The 14,993-nt window shown below is 62.6% G+C and overlaps 1 protein-coding gene across 3 annotated transcripts; it reads left to right on the top strand.

Annotated features, from left to right (window-relative positions):
• The first annotated feature begins 2,452 nt into the window (after positions 1 to 2,452).
• On the top strand, positions 2,453 to 14,764 carry CAPN10 (calpain 10). 3 transcript variants are annotated; one of them, XM_036858817.1, is made up of 12 exons: positions 2,453 to 2,754; positions 5,325 to 5,456; positions 6,600 to 6,796; positions 7,583 to 7,800; positions 9,384 to 9,525; positions 10,050 to 10,216; positions 10,475 to 10,695; positions 11,487 to 11,689; positions 11,775 to 12,063; positions 13,624 to 13,823; positions 14,076 to 14,121; positions 14,402 to 14,764. In XM_036858817.1, the coding sequence occupies exons 1-12, from the start codon at positions 2,629 to 2,631 to the stop codon at positions 14,429 to 14,431; spliced, it is 1,971 nt and encodes a 656-aa protein (XP_036714712.1). In that variant the 5' UTR covers positions 2,453 to 2,628; the 3' UTR covers positions 14,432 to 14,764. The 3 variants fall into 3 exon arrangements, with proteins under 3 accessions (XP_036714712.1, XP_036714713.1, XP_036714714.1); XM_036858818.1 differs by having other exon boundaries at positions 11,775 to 12,030; XM_036858819.1 differs by lacking the exons at positions 14,076 to 14,121; positions 14,402 to 14,764 and adding an exon at positions 13,954 to 14,026.
• The last annotated feature ends 229 nt before the right edge of the window (positions 14,765 to 14,993 follow it).

A 14,993-nucleotide genomic window follows, 5' to 3' on the forward strand; every position in this document is an offset into this window, starting at 1 on the left:
TGGTCCTACGGGCCCAGGGCCTTGCTAAGGTAGGGGACCTCCCACCTGTCCCGTCCCCTCAGGAGGAGAGTCCCGGAGAGAAGGGCTTGCTCAGAGGGACAGGCACCCCACTGCCCGCAGGCCCGGGACACGAGTCAATCTCTGGCTGCCTGGGGTGGGGCACATGGCCTTCACTGTTCTGTGGGCCTGAAACTGCCTTGCAATTCAGACGTGTCAATGTAACTGAGAACGCGTCTCAAGAGCTTCCTAACCTGAGGGGCCCGAGGCCAATCCTTCTTCCAGCTCCACGGGGCCTCCCGATGTCTCACTTGTAACCGTCAAACAGCGCTATGACATGGAGCTGGTGTTCCCGCCTTACAGCGAGGGCCCTGAGGTCAGACTTTAAATAACTGCCCATCCCAGGACCTGCGGTTGTGGAGACTGGGGCTGTGAACCAGCTGCCCCCAGAACTCCTCATCTTCCCACCCCAGGCTGCTTCCAACGCCTCCTGATACCCACAAGCCAGAGGCTCCACTCTGCACAGGGCGGGGGGCGGAGGGAGGGGGGCCCAGGAGGGAGAGGGGACTACTGCCAATTAGCCAGGGGGTCATCTCTGCACCCAGAGGTGGGGAATGGCACCACAGGGCTTGTGGGGGGTAAGTGTGGCCCAGGCCGAGCTGTGCCCGCAGGCCGACAGGAGAGCTGCCTTCATGCCATCTCAGTGTTGGTCACAAACCAACACTGCAGACCTGGGCTGCTGCCTACCCAGCACCAACTGTCTCCTGGCCCCTTCTCTGGGCATGGGCCCAGCTCTGGACACCAACGTGCCCACAGGACACTGCCTGCTCTCCAGAGCTTGCAAGCCTGGGTAAGTGGCACAGCAGAGGCCCCCACTTAGAGTCCAGATCCTGGGCTGGCCCCAGCTCGCTGCTCACCACCCCAGTGTGTTACCTGGAGCAGACCAGTTGCCCAACACCCCAGGTCAGGGAAATTTGTCTCAGTCCTTCAGGACACCCACATGAAGCAGAGCCCAGGCCATTCCTGATTCCATCCAGCTACAGTGCAGCCTCCAGCTTGCCATAAACATCTTCTGGGAGAGTCAGCACCACGGGGATGAAGGGTCATGAAGTAAGCATCCCAGAGAGAGATGTCAGACGATGCGGTCACTCCCTTCTCCAGAACCTCAGCAGAGATGAGGACCCTAGGCCTCCAAACCAGGGATCTGGGGCCTGGTGGGGTCAAGATAGCCCATATCATGCCACCACTAGCAGCTGCTACTCATGCAGGCCTTGCTGGGCCTCTCAGAGGGAGAAGCCGCAGCTGTCACAGCAACCGGGGGCTCTGGAGCAAGAAGGTCGAGGCAGGGGCTTTTGGACCAGGCTCCGTTTCTCATCAGCAGTGGGGACTTTTTGGATTAGATTGCAGAAGGGCTTCGATCTGACCACCCTTCCTATCTGGGAGGCTGGGCAAAAGCGGCCTGGGAATACAAAATTTGAGAAGCTCTAGTAGGTATCAGAGAGTTGTCCTAGAAGGATTGTGCCCCACCCCACCCCATCTCCTCCCCTGTGCGGCCCTCTGTGAAGGCTCCAGCCACAGTGAAGCAGGCTTGGAGAGGCACTCAGAGAATAAGCCTCTGGCTGGCTGGCTGCCTTCCTTCCTGGGAATGGGGACGGGGAAAGGCTGGTTCCTGCAGCAAAGGTGAATCCTTGAGCAGATCCTGAAGTCACTGCCCTCACCAACCCGCAGCACTGAGCGGCCATGGGCTGTAACCTTAACTCCAGCGGGTCACTGTCCAGCCCACCAGGACCAGATGCCCGGCCATCTGGGGACCAGGAGGATGGTCCAGGCTCATCGCCTGCCCGGCTCCGGATCCAGCGCGTCTGATCCCAGCCTGCCTTGAGACAGCCTCCCAGGCCTGGGAAGGCCCTCCCGGGGCCGTAACATTCCCCAGGACCCCAGCACACAACCACAACAGTGGCGGACACCACACGGTCCCTGACGGCCCACAGCTCGCTTTCCCGAGTCTCACTGGCAATCCCGACACCAGGTGGCCGGACCCACCGTCCCCGCCGGAAGAAGTGCATTCTGGAGGCAGCGCGGCATGCTGGGACCTGTAGTTCGTGTCCCGACCTCGGCCGAGACTGCCTCTCTGGTCCCTTCAGCCTCAGGAGGCAGTCCCGACGCCCCGACCCGAACAACACCGGCCCGAGGACAAGACGCTGCCAGCCTCCCAGGTGTGAGTCTCGGCTGAGACACCTCCGAGCCCCCCGGCCCTGGAAAGAGCAGTGCAGCCAAGGCGACTAACCGGCTTCGCTGGAGCCTAGATCGAGAGCCACGCCCCCTGGGGGCTGGGACTCTGGCGCGGACTTCCTAACGCTCAAGTGGGATTGGGCCGTTCTGTCATGTGATCAGGGGCTACTCTCCTGGTTGGCTGCAGCCTAGATCGACGGTTACCGGGGCGACGGAGCGGGCGGGCACCGGGGCCGGGTGGTACTGTGGATCCAGCGGGGCTGGGGGGCCGGGCCGGAAGGGGGAGGCGCGAGGCAGGCGGGACCGCGGCCGGTTCGCGCTCCCTCCGGGGCTGCGCGCCCCCTCGGCTGCGCTCGGCACCGGGGTGCGGACAGCAGATGGGACCTCGGGGTGCCCAAGATGCGGGCGCCGGCCAGGGAGCTCTTCCGGGACGCTGCCTTCCCGGCCTCGGACTCCTCGCTCTTCTCTAGCTTCTCCACGCCGCTGGCCCAGTTCCGGGAGGAAATCACGTGGAGGCGGCCCCAGGTGGGGCAGGGGGGCGCGCGGGTCTCACGGGTCTCGCGCCAGGCGTCCAGGCGCTCCTTCCTGCAGGGGTGCGAGCGCGGCAGCCGGGGTTAGCCGGGGCTGGGTGCACGGCGGTCGGCAGGGTCTGCCGCCGCTGTCCTCCTGCGTGGGCTCCCAGGCCCCCTCCCCAGCCCACTTGGGGTGTGCTGGACCGGAGTTTACGGCCCCTACCTGCGAGAGCTCCATTCAATAGGAGATTCAAGGCACAGCGAGAGGGGCGTTTTAACAGACGCAAACTCAGCCCCACTTGCGTCTGCTTTGAAGAGCTTCTAGTCTGCATGGCTCTTCTGGCCACAAGCGGTCTCGTTCTGTTTCTCATGCTGTTCTGGAAGGGCCAGGCTGAGCCTACAAAGCAAAGCCGTTTTGCTCTGCACGTTCCTGTCTTGGACCTCGTGCACTTGCACTTTCAGATGTAATTATTTTAAGGTGGCAGTTTAGAGGGATGCTCTGGCCTAGTGCTATGCTGATATCTTTAGAAATGGTGTATCAGCTGAATAAGACTGTCCAAGGAACAGTCTCTCCCTGAGCGTATGCAGTCTTAGTGGGGACATCTGCGTGCACCAGGCCTGGAAGAAGGCCAGACCTGGCTTTGGCTGTTGAGGTGCTTTCCATGGGCAACACTGAGAGGGCATGTTTGGCATGGAGGTGCCAAGGGCCAAAGAGCCTGATTGGCCATGCCAGTGGAATTTGGGTTAAAAAAAAGTGGGGGTGGATTTTAGGGACAATGGGAGGCCATTAGAATGTTTTTAGTAGAGGAGTGATTCGATTTGATTTATGTTTTAAGAAGCTCACTCTTACTGCCAGGTGTGAAGTGGATTGTTGAGGCAAGAATGCAGGTGGCCATTGCAGTGGTCCTGAAGAAAGATGAAGGAGCTCAGATTAGTGTGACAGCCGTTGGGATGGGGCTTTGGAGTGGATGGATTTGAGAGATATTTTGGAGGGGGGATTGATAGGTCTTAGAGACCGATTGGAAACTAGAGCTGGGTTCATGGTGTTCAGGAAATGGGAAGAGAAACATATTTACATAACACTCATTATATGCCAGTAAAGGCTAGGTATTGTATGCACACAGAATTTATGCTCTTGATTTTATTTAGTCCACCGAATAATTCTATAAGGTTGGTACTTGTATCTCCATTTTACAGATCAGGAAACCAATGTTAAGTCAAAAGGTTGCCCAAGGTCTCAGAACTAAGAAGTGGCAGAGGTAGGTCTGAGACCCGAGTTTGTCTTAGTGACCGATTGGAAGTAGATGGTGAGGATGAAAGAGGGACCAAGAATGACTTCTAGATTTCTAGCCTGAGCACCTGGGGGGATGATGGTCCCGGTTGATGTGCTGGGGAAACTGGGAGGTGGAAGAGAGCTAGGGGTGGAAATGTAGGCTTGGGTTGTGCTCTCACAGGTTGAAGTGGAGCTAACAGTAGGCAAGTGGATATGAGAGTCGGGAGCTCAGGAAGACCTGGGCTAGATGCTCCACCTGGGAGCTGGGACTGTAACAGATGGCTTACTGTCCAGGGTCTGGAAGGGTATCTCAGGAGAAAGTACGGGCAGAGAAGAAGAGGCGGCTTGGAACCGAGCCTTGAGGAACCGCAGGTGCCTTGACAGGTAGACTTGAGAAGTGGCAGGCAGTGAGGGGAAAGGACAGCCAGAAGCCCTTGGAATCATGGAAGCCAGGAGGGGGCTGCTGGGGCCGGGGGCAGCCACTGCTCTATGCTGCCGAGTGTTGGGAAAGACAAGGACAGAGGATGCCCGTTGGAGGTGACGACACGGAGGTGACATTGATAAAAGCGGTTTTGGGGGCATGGCTGGCTTAGAAGCAACGAGGTGTTGCAAGGAGCCGGAGGGAGGAAGTAGGGGCAGCAGCTCTTTCAAGAAGTCGGTCAGTGACGGGCCTAGAGGGGAAATAGTGCCCAGGGACAGTATCTTAGAGAAGAGGAGACATCCTCTCCCATGCCTTATGCTGGTGGGATCCTGCCTGCAGAGAAGGAAGGAAGCGGGGATGGTGGGAGGGATCAGATACTGAGGGCAGGAACGGGGTCAGGTCAGGGGGCTTCTGATGGAGCATCAGGTGAGGCCATCCGCTCAGAGGGACGAGGGTGTTTTGAGAAGAGAAGGAGGAAGGAGAAGGGGTAAACTAGTCTGGGGTGTGGAAAATTGAGCCTTTTAGAGAAACAGTATAGAGGACCCACTTGAGACTTGCCTTTATGAATTTAAAGTGAGACCGTTTTCTAGACCAACATTGCACTGTTTTATGAAAGGGGGGGTAGGATTCATCCAGAGTTGGGAGTTCTGCCAATTAAGGAAGGTAGACAGAGACAGGGAGCCCGGAATCTACGTCGGATGCGATGATCTGAAGCCAGGAGGGGCCGGCGGATGCTGGCTGCAAGAAGCCAGCTGCTTCCCGTCCCCTCTTAGGCAACGTGGGTGGCCAGAAAAGCTCCTCCCCAGCCCCTGTCACGTAGGTCCTGTGTTCTTAGTTTTACAGCTAGCCACAGGCATGAAGTAATTCTGCACGATTTTCTTTATTTCAGGAAATCTGCGCCACGCCCCAGCTGTTTGCAGATCGCGCTCAGGAAGGGCAAGTGAAGCAAGGGCTGCTAGGGGACTGCTGGTTCCTGTGCGCCTGCGCCGCCCTGCAGAAGAGCCAGCACCTCCTGGACCAGGTGTCTGCCACAGTGCGCTTCCTCTCCGACCCTTGCTTCCTGTCTGCCCGCGTTGGAAGGAAGCAGGAGGCAGCCAAGCTCTTGCTCTGCGGGGCTCGGCCCTCGGGCCACGGGGGCTCCGAGGCGCAGACGCAGTGACCCCCTCCCGCAGGGGCCGGCAGGGGTGCCTTCTGCCCTGCTCTGCCATCTCCTGAGCCCTGGGTCAGGCAGGCATTTGGAATAAAAAGGCAAACATGCCAGCCCAGGGTAGGAAAAGGTTGGCTGAGAGGTCCTATGCTGCTTTGGAGTAAGCTTCCTAGCCAGTTGCGGTTGCTTTTTTTTTTAACAGGTTTTGAATATAAATTGGCAAAAGGTGATTAAAACTGTTTCCAATGCTAAGCAGTTACCACAGTTATAGAAAGCCTGTCAGACTCCTTCCCCAGGAGCCCTCACGGCCTTGCTAAGTGTCACCGATACAGGCAACAGCATTGATGGTGGTGACCCCTTTCCGAGCCGCTCCCACGTCCCAGGCCCTGCGCTAAGCCCACCCCAGTTGCTGGCTTTCATTCTCACAGGCCTTGCTGGCTTTGACCCTTTCTTACAAACGAGGGCACTAAAACCACTGTCATGTTCCCAGCTAGTAAGGGACAGAGCCAGGCCCAGACGAGGCCATCTGGGTCCAGAGCCCGTCCTGTCTCTCAGCATTAGGCCAGAATCACAAACCCAGCAATGAAGAGCGGGCCGGGCACTGTCAGAGTTTCTGAGGTCCCAGGCTCCAGCCAGGGGGTCGCTGTACCTATGGTGACTTGCCACCAGCCGCTCTGTCGAGAACTGGGTCACTCGGGCCTATAAAAGTCACATCTGTTTTGGATTCAGGTCGCGTGTTGATTGGGGACACTAGGACATGATGGTTGACTTTGACCTCTGGGAGCCAGTCGGCTCCCTCAGTGTGGCCCTAGCCTCTTTTATTGAAAGGTCTGTTAGTCTTCTGCCCAGTGAGCAGGTTTTGCACAAGCACTGCCAGCCAGGCGTCGGGGGAGGTGGAATCCTTTGCGCGACGGGAGGGTACCGTTGAGCACGGTCACGCTCTGCTCGGGATGCTGGGAGCGCGCCGCGTGGTGGCTTCTCTCACCGTCTCCTTTTGCCTCTCCCCACGCGCGGCAGGTCTTTCCTCCGGGACAGCCGAGCTGGCTCGACCAGACGTACCGCGGCTCCTTCACCTGTCGAGTTTGGCAGTTTGGACGCTGGGTGGAGGTGACCATAGATGACCGTCTGCCTTGTCTTGCAGGGAGACTCTGCTTCTCCCGGTGCCAGAGGGAGGATGTGTTCTGGCTTCCCTTACTGGAGAAGGTCTACGCCAAGTACGCACGCTGGGGGCGGAGGGGCCGGGCCAGGCGGGCTGGGGGCCCGGGAAGCACATCTGCTCGCCCTGGGCTGCAGCGTCCTTGTCAGCAGCGAGGGCCTGGTGGCCAGTCCTGGGTGGGGCGACCCGTCCAGAGACAGAAACTCTGAGACTTGGCCTGTGGTTTGCTCTCCCCTCTGCCCACTCCCTCTTTCCCTGCCCTCATTTCAAAGTCGGGCATGAAGGCCTCGCCTCCAGAAAGAGGGTGTGTGTCTTCCTCTCTCTTTCCTCAAACCCAAGCGAGAGAAATGTCTCCGTCTGTCTGTGTCACCACTGGGGACAGGCGGCCTCTGTGCAGGTTGCTGGGAAGGAATGAGGCCGCCGAGGTACCATGCTCGTTTATCGTAGTCCCGAGGCCAAGGACTTGCTCCCTCAGTGTGCCGATGGCCGTGCTGAAGGGCGCCGGGCCGGTAGGCAGGCCTCCGCGCTGGGAGTGAGCCCTCCACTGCTGCCGCTGGCGGGGCCGAGGGCCTCGATCATGACAGACGCAGGAGTGGGAGCGCACAGCCTCTGTGCCCGCCTCCCGCTGGTGCCCCACAGGGGCAGAGGCAGCAGGGCACCGCGGGGTGCTGTCCCTTATGGCCTTGGAGGCGAGCTTGTGTCTGGACTTGGTGAGGACAGGGTGGGAGGGAAAGAGGGGAGGAAAGAGAGGCGATTGAGGTGGGTAGAAGGCAGACCACAGGGGGCAGGAGAGGGGCAGGGGGCCTGGTGCCGGAGCCTCACGCCCTCCTGGCTGTCTCCCCAGGATCTACGGGTCCTATGAGCACCTGTGGGCGGGACAGGTGGCTGACGCCCTGGTGGACCTCACTGGTGGCCTGGCCGAAAGGTGGAACCTGAAGGACATGGCAGGAACCAGCGGCCAGCAGGACAGGCCGAGGGGCACGGAACGTAGGACTTGTCGGCAGCTGCTCAGCCTGAAGGACTGCTGTCTGCTGAGCTGCTCGGTGCTCAGCCCCAGAACAGGTAGGGCGGGAGCGGGCGGCGGCACCGCAGGCCTGCGCACCTGGGCCCTCTCGGCCTCCTGTACGGAGCTTTTTACTGTGGTCCTATATGGACTAAGTGGAGAGCAGAACCTTCGGAACTGGTGTCTGTCTGGGTGTGTGACCTTCCCTACTGACCGTCCCTCTCTGGAGGGAAGTGTCCCCTTTCCCCTTGACCAGGGCTTACCCCTATGGGGAGACAGGAGCCTGTATTGGGGTCAGTGGGAACCAGGTGGTGGCACCATCTCTGGCCCAGGTGGTAACCTGGCAAAATCGACACTCAGGTTTTCACTTTAGTAATATATCTGCTCATTGAAAGAAATCCGTTGAAAGAAAAAATCACTCAGATTTGACTACTTTGGACTTTTTAGTCCCCTTTCTCAGTTTTTTTTTTCCAAAAAGATGTATACGTTTTGTATTCTATATGATATACCATTCTCTGTGTTGCTGTGTACACTTGGCAACGTCTTATTGTATTAGTGTATCTGCTGTGCTCTTCTTAATCTTTCCCTTGATGTTGGATATTTAAGGCCTTTCCCATTTTATGCTATTATAAATAACATTGCAGTGGACATCTTTATGCACAATTGTTTTCATATTTAGGATTATTTTCATAACGGGATTTTTGTCCGAAGAATAAGAACATCAAAATAAACTGCCACGTGTTGACCGTTACGCTGCGCGGCACGTGCGTGAGGGTTAGCACAACCCCGGTCTGGTTTCCCCACCTGCAGACCTCAGGATGGGGGTGGGGAAGCACACTTTGGGGGTGAGGGGGGCCCACAGAGTGCTGTGCTGGGGCGCCGCACGAGACACGGCCTCAGAGGGTGGCCTGTAGAGCATCAGCTGCCCCCAGGGTGGGGTATGGCTAATTCTAGGCACGGCAGGCTTTGGGGGAACCCCCAGGCAAAGATGGAGAGCACCCGGAGCCCACCGAAGTGGCAGGGGTCTGGGGACGTGGGCGGGAGACCCAGAGTGGCGGCTCCAGTGCCTTTCTAAGCAAAGCCCTTAAAGACATTCCAGGAGTTTCTTCTCCCGTCTGGACCGCCCCCCGCCCCCCCACTGGTCTCTGCTTGGCCCCTCCACTTCTGCGCCTGTCTGTCCCAAGGCCTCTGGCCAGGTGGAGGGTCTCCCATGGGCCTCCAGCTCTCCCCACCGGTTTCTGCTCAGACACTACCTAACGCCCCTGACACCCTAGCGGGCCTTGCCGAGAGCAGGTTTCGCTAGTTTCTGGCGTCACAGGCCCGCCCGTGACGGTGCTGGGAGCAGCCCTTTTGAGAACCTCCCTCATCATCCTCAGCGAGGACCGCGGCCCAGAGAAGGGAATGACTTGCCAGTCCTGGTGGCAGCCGAGCCAGAGTCTAAACCCAGGTCCTTCACTGTGACTCACGCTGCATAAGGCCACCCCGAGCTGACTTGTCTGCAGCCGTCAGGAAAGGAGCCCCTGGTGGCCCGCGGGGACCCGGGTGCCTGTGCAGCCGCAGCTGGGTGGGCTGGGGCGCCCCGGGGAGGAGGCGGACCTGTGCGCCCGCGCGGTTTGGGGACTTGCTGGCTGTCCCTCACCAGGTACCAGGGCGCTGGGGGAGTTTCACGCTTTCATCGTCGCAGATCTGCAAGAGCTCCGCGGTCGGGCCGGTCAGAGCATCCTGCTGCTGCGGATTCAGAACCCCTGGGGCCGGCGGTGCTGGCAGGGGCCCTGGAGAGAGGGGTGAGTGCGGGCCAGGGTGCGCTCCGGGTCATCGTGCCTGTCTTGGGGTGGGGGGCGGTGCGGGGCCCGAGGGGCCGCCCAGAGCCGCCTCGACCGCGTGCGCGCCTGGTGTCCGAGGCCGGGCCGTGGTCAGGACAGGGTTTGGTTGCTCTCCTGCTCGTGGGCCACCGTGCTCTGTGCTCGGCCCCAGATGGCCTGTTGAGGCCGGCTTAGTGCTGGGCCCTGTGACCCAGGCGAGCCGGGGCGGTCGGGGCCTGTCCTGAGGGCACCCACGGACTGGTGGATGCCCTGCCGGGCTGCGGGTGACAGAGACCCACGGGACGCCTGCACCCAGACCTCAGCTCAGCTTCGAGACCGGGACCGGGGCCGCTCCCCTTCACCGGCCCAGGGTCACAGAGCGGGACCAGCACCCCACCCCGCCCCCGTCATCCACCCAGCTCGGCAAGGGCACCTCCTGCCCTGCTGCCTGGGCACTGCTGTCGCTCTCAGGCGGGAGGCCTCGGCTGAAGGGAGGTTCCTTCCAGGGGTGAAGGGTGGAGCCGGGTGGAGTCGGCGGCCCAGTCTGAGCTGCTGTCGCAGCTGCAGGAGGGGGAGTTCTGGGTGGAGGAGGACGAGTTTCTGCGGGAGTTTGACGAGGTCACCATTGGCTTCCCCATCACGGAGGCTGGCCACCTGCAGAGCCTCTACTCAGGTAAGGGAGGCCTGCGCCCCGGGGGAGGCCTCGTGGGGACGCGGTGGCCCGGACGGACTGGCCCCTGAAGTCAGGCACCGCGTCCCACCGCGGGGCGCCTGGGCACCCCTCTTGCCCCTTGGCTTCTCTTCAGGGCAGAGCAACGGTCGCACCCCCCCCTGCCCTGGGGGGACAGGTGGCGGGGTGGGGGCCCCCTGCCAGTGCAGGGGGCGTGAGGGGGACCCTGTCCCTGTGGCTGACGTGGAGGTCCCCGCCCAGGAAGGGCACTGTGCCACACTCAGGAGCTGCCCGGGGCCTGGGTCAAGGGCCAGTCGGCGGGAGGCTGCCGGAACAACAGCGGCTTCCCCAGCAACCCCAAGTTCTGGCTGCGGGTCTGCGAACCCAGCGAGGTATATGTGGCCGTCCTGCAGAGACCGCAGCTGCGCACGGCGGGCCACCCAGGCAGGGACTACCAGGCCGTGGGCCTGCACCTCTGGAAGGTAACCCGTCCGGGCCCAGCACCACTCTCTGCGGGATGCAGGCACAGGGATGAGGAGGCCTGAGCCCCAGGAGCCCCCGACGTGCCCCTCGCCCCCCCGGCTGTCCTCCCACAGACCCCGCTCAGATCTGAGTCCACAGGACTCACCTCCCTCCCCTGGCCCAGGGTGCGCCCTTTGGCCAAAGGCAAGCTACACAGAGGCAGCCGTTAGCAGAGCTGGCAGAGGTGTTAGGAGAGCTGCGGGGGGCGGCCCGGGACCTCCCTCAGTCCCCTCCCTGCAAAACGGGCATGGGGTCGTTGTGCTCCCGTGGGTTGTCTGAGGGTCTGAGGGTAGGTCTGTGGCTCCCGATGGAGACCCCTGTCCTGCTCTCCGAGGGGACGGGAGGGTGGCCGACAGGGGACCGCGCTGCCCGTTGGCTTGCCCAGTCGCTTGGTGTTTAACCCTGTATGTGCTGACGGGGTCTGACAGCTCACATCGCACTGTTCCCCGTCCCTGGGCGGCCACGGCCTGCCTGGCGTTCCTTTCCTCTTGCAGAAACTGCTGGCAAGCCGTTTGCCTGGCAGTCCCCAGGTTGCATCAGCCACCTGCCTTTGCGGGCGCGGCCCTGTCTAGATTTGTCTCTTTCCTCCCAGAGCAGGAGGACTTGCAGGCTCCCGTGTGGGACGGAGCCGCTGACCCCAGGGCTGAGGGGAAGGCCCGGGTTCACCGGGGATTGGGGGGGGGGGACCCGTAGGCCTGGGTGCTTCGAGGGGGGCCCTTCTGTGACGGGTGCACGCGGGCCTCCCCTGCAGGTGGAGAAGCGGCGGGTCAGCCTGCCCAGGGCCCTGTCCACGCCCCCCGTGGCGGGCACCGCGTGCCACGCGTACGACCGCGAGGTCCACCTGCGCTGTGAGCTCGCCCCGGGCTACTACCTGGCCGTGCCCAGCACCTTCCTGAAGGACGTGCCAGGGCAGTTCCTGCTCCGGGTCTTCTCCAGCGGGAGAGTCTCCCTCAGGTGAGGGCGGCGGGCGGGCCAGGGACTGGGGCAGGGCCGCGTGCGTTCGCGCCATGGCCGCCTCCTGTGCTTGTCTCCCCGGCAGCGCCATCCAGCCGGCAGCCCAGAGCGCTGCCCCCAGGGAGGCCCTGCCCGTGGGCGAGTGGGAGACCGTGAGGCTGCGGGGCTCCTGGAGAGTCGGCCGGACGGCGGGGGGCAGCCGGAACTTTGCCTCCTACCCCACCAACCCCCGCTTCCCCCTCTCGGTGCCGGAGGGCGCGGGCCCCCGCTGCGTCCGCATCACCCTGCGCCAGCACAGCCGTGACCACGAGGGCCTCCCCATCGGCTTCCACGTCTTCCAGGCAGGCGCCCCTGCTCCCGGGCGTCCGGGTGGGGTGAGCCGGGGTCGGGGCGAGAGGCCCTCCGGGGTCTGTCCGCGTCATCCAGTCACACGCGAGACTCATTTCTAGGTTTCCTGAAGTCCGTAGCTCACTGGGGGTCACAGCTCAGCTCAGGCAGCCCCTCGTCCCCTCGCCCGGGCTCAGAACAACTGGACACTTGTGTCCTGAGCTGCCCCCAGCACTGCACCTCCAGCCAGGAGGCCCGAGAGGGCGCAGAGGACGCCGTTGTCCAGCAGGAGCCGCCCTGAAGCTGCACGAATCGTCCCCGCCCCAAACCCCGTGCCTGAGTCTGGAACCAGCGAGGGCCTGGGCTCGTGGGGCCCAGCAGGAAAGGGAGGGAGGGGAGGCCCACACCCGCTGAGACGCGATGGACGGTCGCGCCACCGAGCGAGGGTCTTCAGATCAGAGAGAAAAAGCAGAGCTGGGGGTGAGGAGCTGAGAGCAAGGCCGAGGGGCGGGGCCGGGTCCCAGGCAGTAGGAGGGTGGGGTGGCCTTCGGGAACTCGGGAAGGTGTGCCGGTTGTCCCCGCAGAGGAGAGGCTGTCCCCCGGGGTCATGGGGGCCTGGAGCTCTGCCCACGGGTGGCCGGAGACTGTGGAGGCCAGGCAAGGGCCGGGGGCTCACAAACGCCGCCCCGAGCGCCTTCCCCGGCCTCAGTCTGCCCTTCCCCTCCTGGCTCGTGAGCAGGGTGCACCTAGCGGACCTGTAGCTGGAGGAAGCGGGGAGGTGAAGTGCCAGAGGTCAGAGGTCGCAAACCCAGATCCCGTGGTGGCGGTGTGGCTCCCCTGCTCCTTCTGGGGGCCCCGCTTCAAGATGGGCTTGGGCAGTGGCAGGTGCCCGAGGAGGGCATGGGCTGGAGGATGGCCCGGAGCTGTGCCATCAGGGGCCCTTCACGGGGCTGGGCACGCTTAGCCTGCGGTACCGACGATGTGGGGGAGGGGAGGGTCGGCTCCTCTCTGAGAAGGTTCTGTGCCCTCAGGATCCCAACGGCTGAGGACGCGCTCTGGAGCCTCGCTCCACCGCAGGCCACCCCCGGGGTACCCCCCTGGCGCTTCGAAAAAAGTGCCGGTGCCGGGGCCAAAGAGATGAGTCCCAGGGCAGGGGCTTGCGCAGTGGGGGCCTCCTGGTGCCCTGGGTCTTAATTCCCCCACCTAGCTCCTCCCAGTGGCCACCCGGAAGGCTGGGCTGTGCCCTGGGACACGAGGTGCCCTGGTCTCTTCCCCTGAGAGCCCCAGGCAGAGCTTCTCGGGGCCCAGAAGCTGGGGCTGCAGTGACAGCCCCTGGAGGACGTGAGGGCGGGTCTTCTGCTGGTCCCCAGGCTGGGGCCCTCGCGTGGTGGGGCCCCGGTGAGTGGCGAGTCCAGCTTTGGGGGCCTGGCACGTGTGACGGGGTCCAAGCAGACTGCACCCGGCTGCTCCCAACCCAGGGCAGTGCTGCCGGGAAGGGAGCGAGGCCAAGGCTGAGACAGGGGACTTGCCTTCGCCGTCCTGGCGGGCACAGCCGATTTGGTCCGCCCATGGGCAGGCCGCCCGGTCTGAGCCCGGGCCTCCCCCAGGTCCCGGCGGACGGCGGGGGCCAGGATGCGCCCTCCTTGCTGCTCCAGGAGCCTCTGCTGAGCTGTGTACCGCACTGCTACGCCCAGGAGGTCAGCCGGCTCTGCCACCTGTCCCAGGGGACCTATTGGATTGTGCCCTCCACCTACCTGCCGGACGCAGAGGGGGCCTTCACAGTGACCGTGGAGACCAGAATAGACAGGTGGGGCGCCGGGGCCGTGTGTGTGTGTGTGTGTGTGTGTGTCGGTCGGGGGGCCGTGGTCCTCAGCATCTTAGCGCCCCTGGTTCTCTCCCGCCTGCCCCACACATCCCAGCTCTCACTGTCCTGGCAGAGCCCAGAGGCCTGTGGGAGGAGAGTGCGCCGTCTAGAGAGCAGACGGGCCTGGAGCGTGGCTGCCTCTCTAAGTGCGTGGGGAGGGACCCAGCGGGGTGACCGCGGTGTCTTCTCCCACAGGCGCTCCATTCACAGCCAGGAGATGCTGGGGCAGCTCCTCAAGGAGGTACGTATGGGGCCTGGGAGGGCCCAGCTCACTCTGCTTTGGGACCTCCTCGTGCCCTGGGTCGTAATTCCCCCACCTAGCTCCTCCCAGCGGCCACCCTGAAGGCTGGGCTGTGCCCTGGGACACGAGGTGCCCTGGTCTCTTCCCCTGAGAGCCCCAGGCAGAGCTTCTCGGGGCCCAGAAGCTGGGGCTGCCGTGACAGCCCCTGGAGGACATGAGAGCCGGCCTTCACCCCGCCAACCGGGGCAGTGCCGCCAGCCCTCGCCATCTCCTCCCGCAGGCCTCCTTCGTGGCAGTGATGAAAGCCTAACCGGGTGACCCTGCGTGTCGGCTCCGGTGACCGGGGGTCTGAGGGGCTCCCAGTGGCCCACACGCCAGTGCCGCGGCAGCCGGGCCTGAGCGGGACCTGGCAAAGAACCCCCATCCCGGCAGGTGCTGCAGGAAGGGCAAGAAAAACTCAGGGTGGGCACCTTCGTTCCACGCCGCTGAGCTGACAGAGCCTCCCTGAAATCCTCCACGCCCTGTCTCCTCGGCCCCGGAGAGAGGCCTTACGGCGCATCGGGACAGATCTTGTTTAAAACTATTTATTAGAAACGTTTTTAGGATGTAACTTTATAAATAAACATTAGCACTGAGCAGCTTCCAGCTGGGTCCTGGTTCAGGTAGCCAGCGGTTTCATTGGCTGTCACTGGGGGAGCAGGTGAGGGGCTCCCGCCCGGCTGCTGAGATACAGGGGGGTGACCAGGTGGCCCGAGAGGGGCAGGGCTGGTGTAGGGAAGGAGGAGGTGGGTAGCGAGAAGAGAAAATTGGAGGGGCGGCACACGGCAGTCCGCGAGTGGCCGAAGCAGCACGGTGCCATCAACTCCCCATCC

Source organism: Balaenoptera musculus, chromosome 7 (assembly GCF_009873245.2).
Source record: "Balaenoptera musculus isolate JJ_BM4_2016_0621 chromosome 7, mBalMus1.pri.v3, whole genome shotgun sequence".
In the NCBI taxonomy this organism is placed as follows: Eukaryota; Metazoa; Chordata; class Mammalia; order Artiodactyla; family Balaenopteridae; genus Balaenoptera; species Balaenoptera musculus.

What these genes read in the sequence shown, in the direction of transcription:
- CAPN10 (XM_036858817.1), top strand. Translation starts at nt 2,629, where the DNA reads ATGCGGGCGCCGGCCAGGGAGCTCTTCCGGGACGCTGCCTTCCCGGCC. An exon ending in TCACGTGGAGGCGGCCCCAG is followed by an intron (nt 2,755 to 5,324) that starts GTGGGGCAGGGG and finishes TCTTTATTTCAG; the next exon opens with GAAATCTGCGCCACGCCCCA. An exon ending in CTCCCGGGCGTCCGGGTGGG is followed by an intron (nt 12,064 to 13,623) that starts GTGAGCCGGGGT and finishes GGCCTCCCCCAG; the next exon opens with GTCCCGGCGGACGGCGGGGG.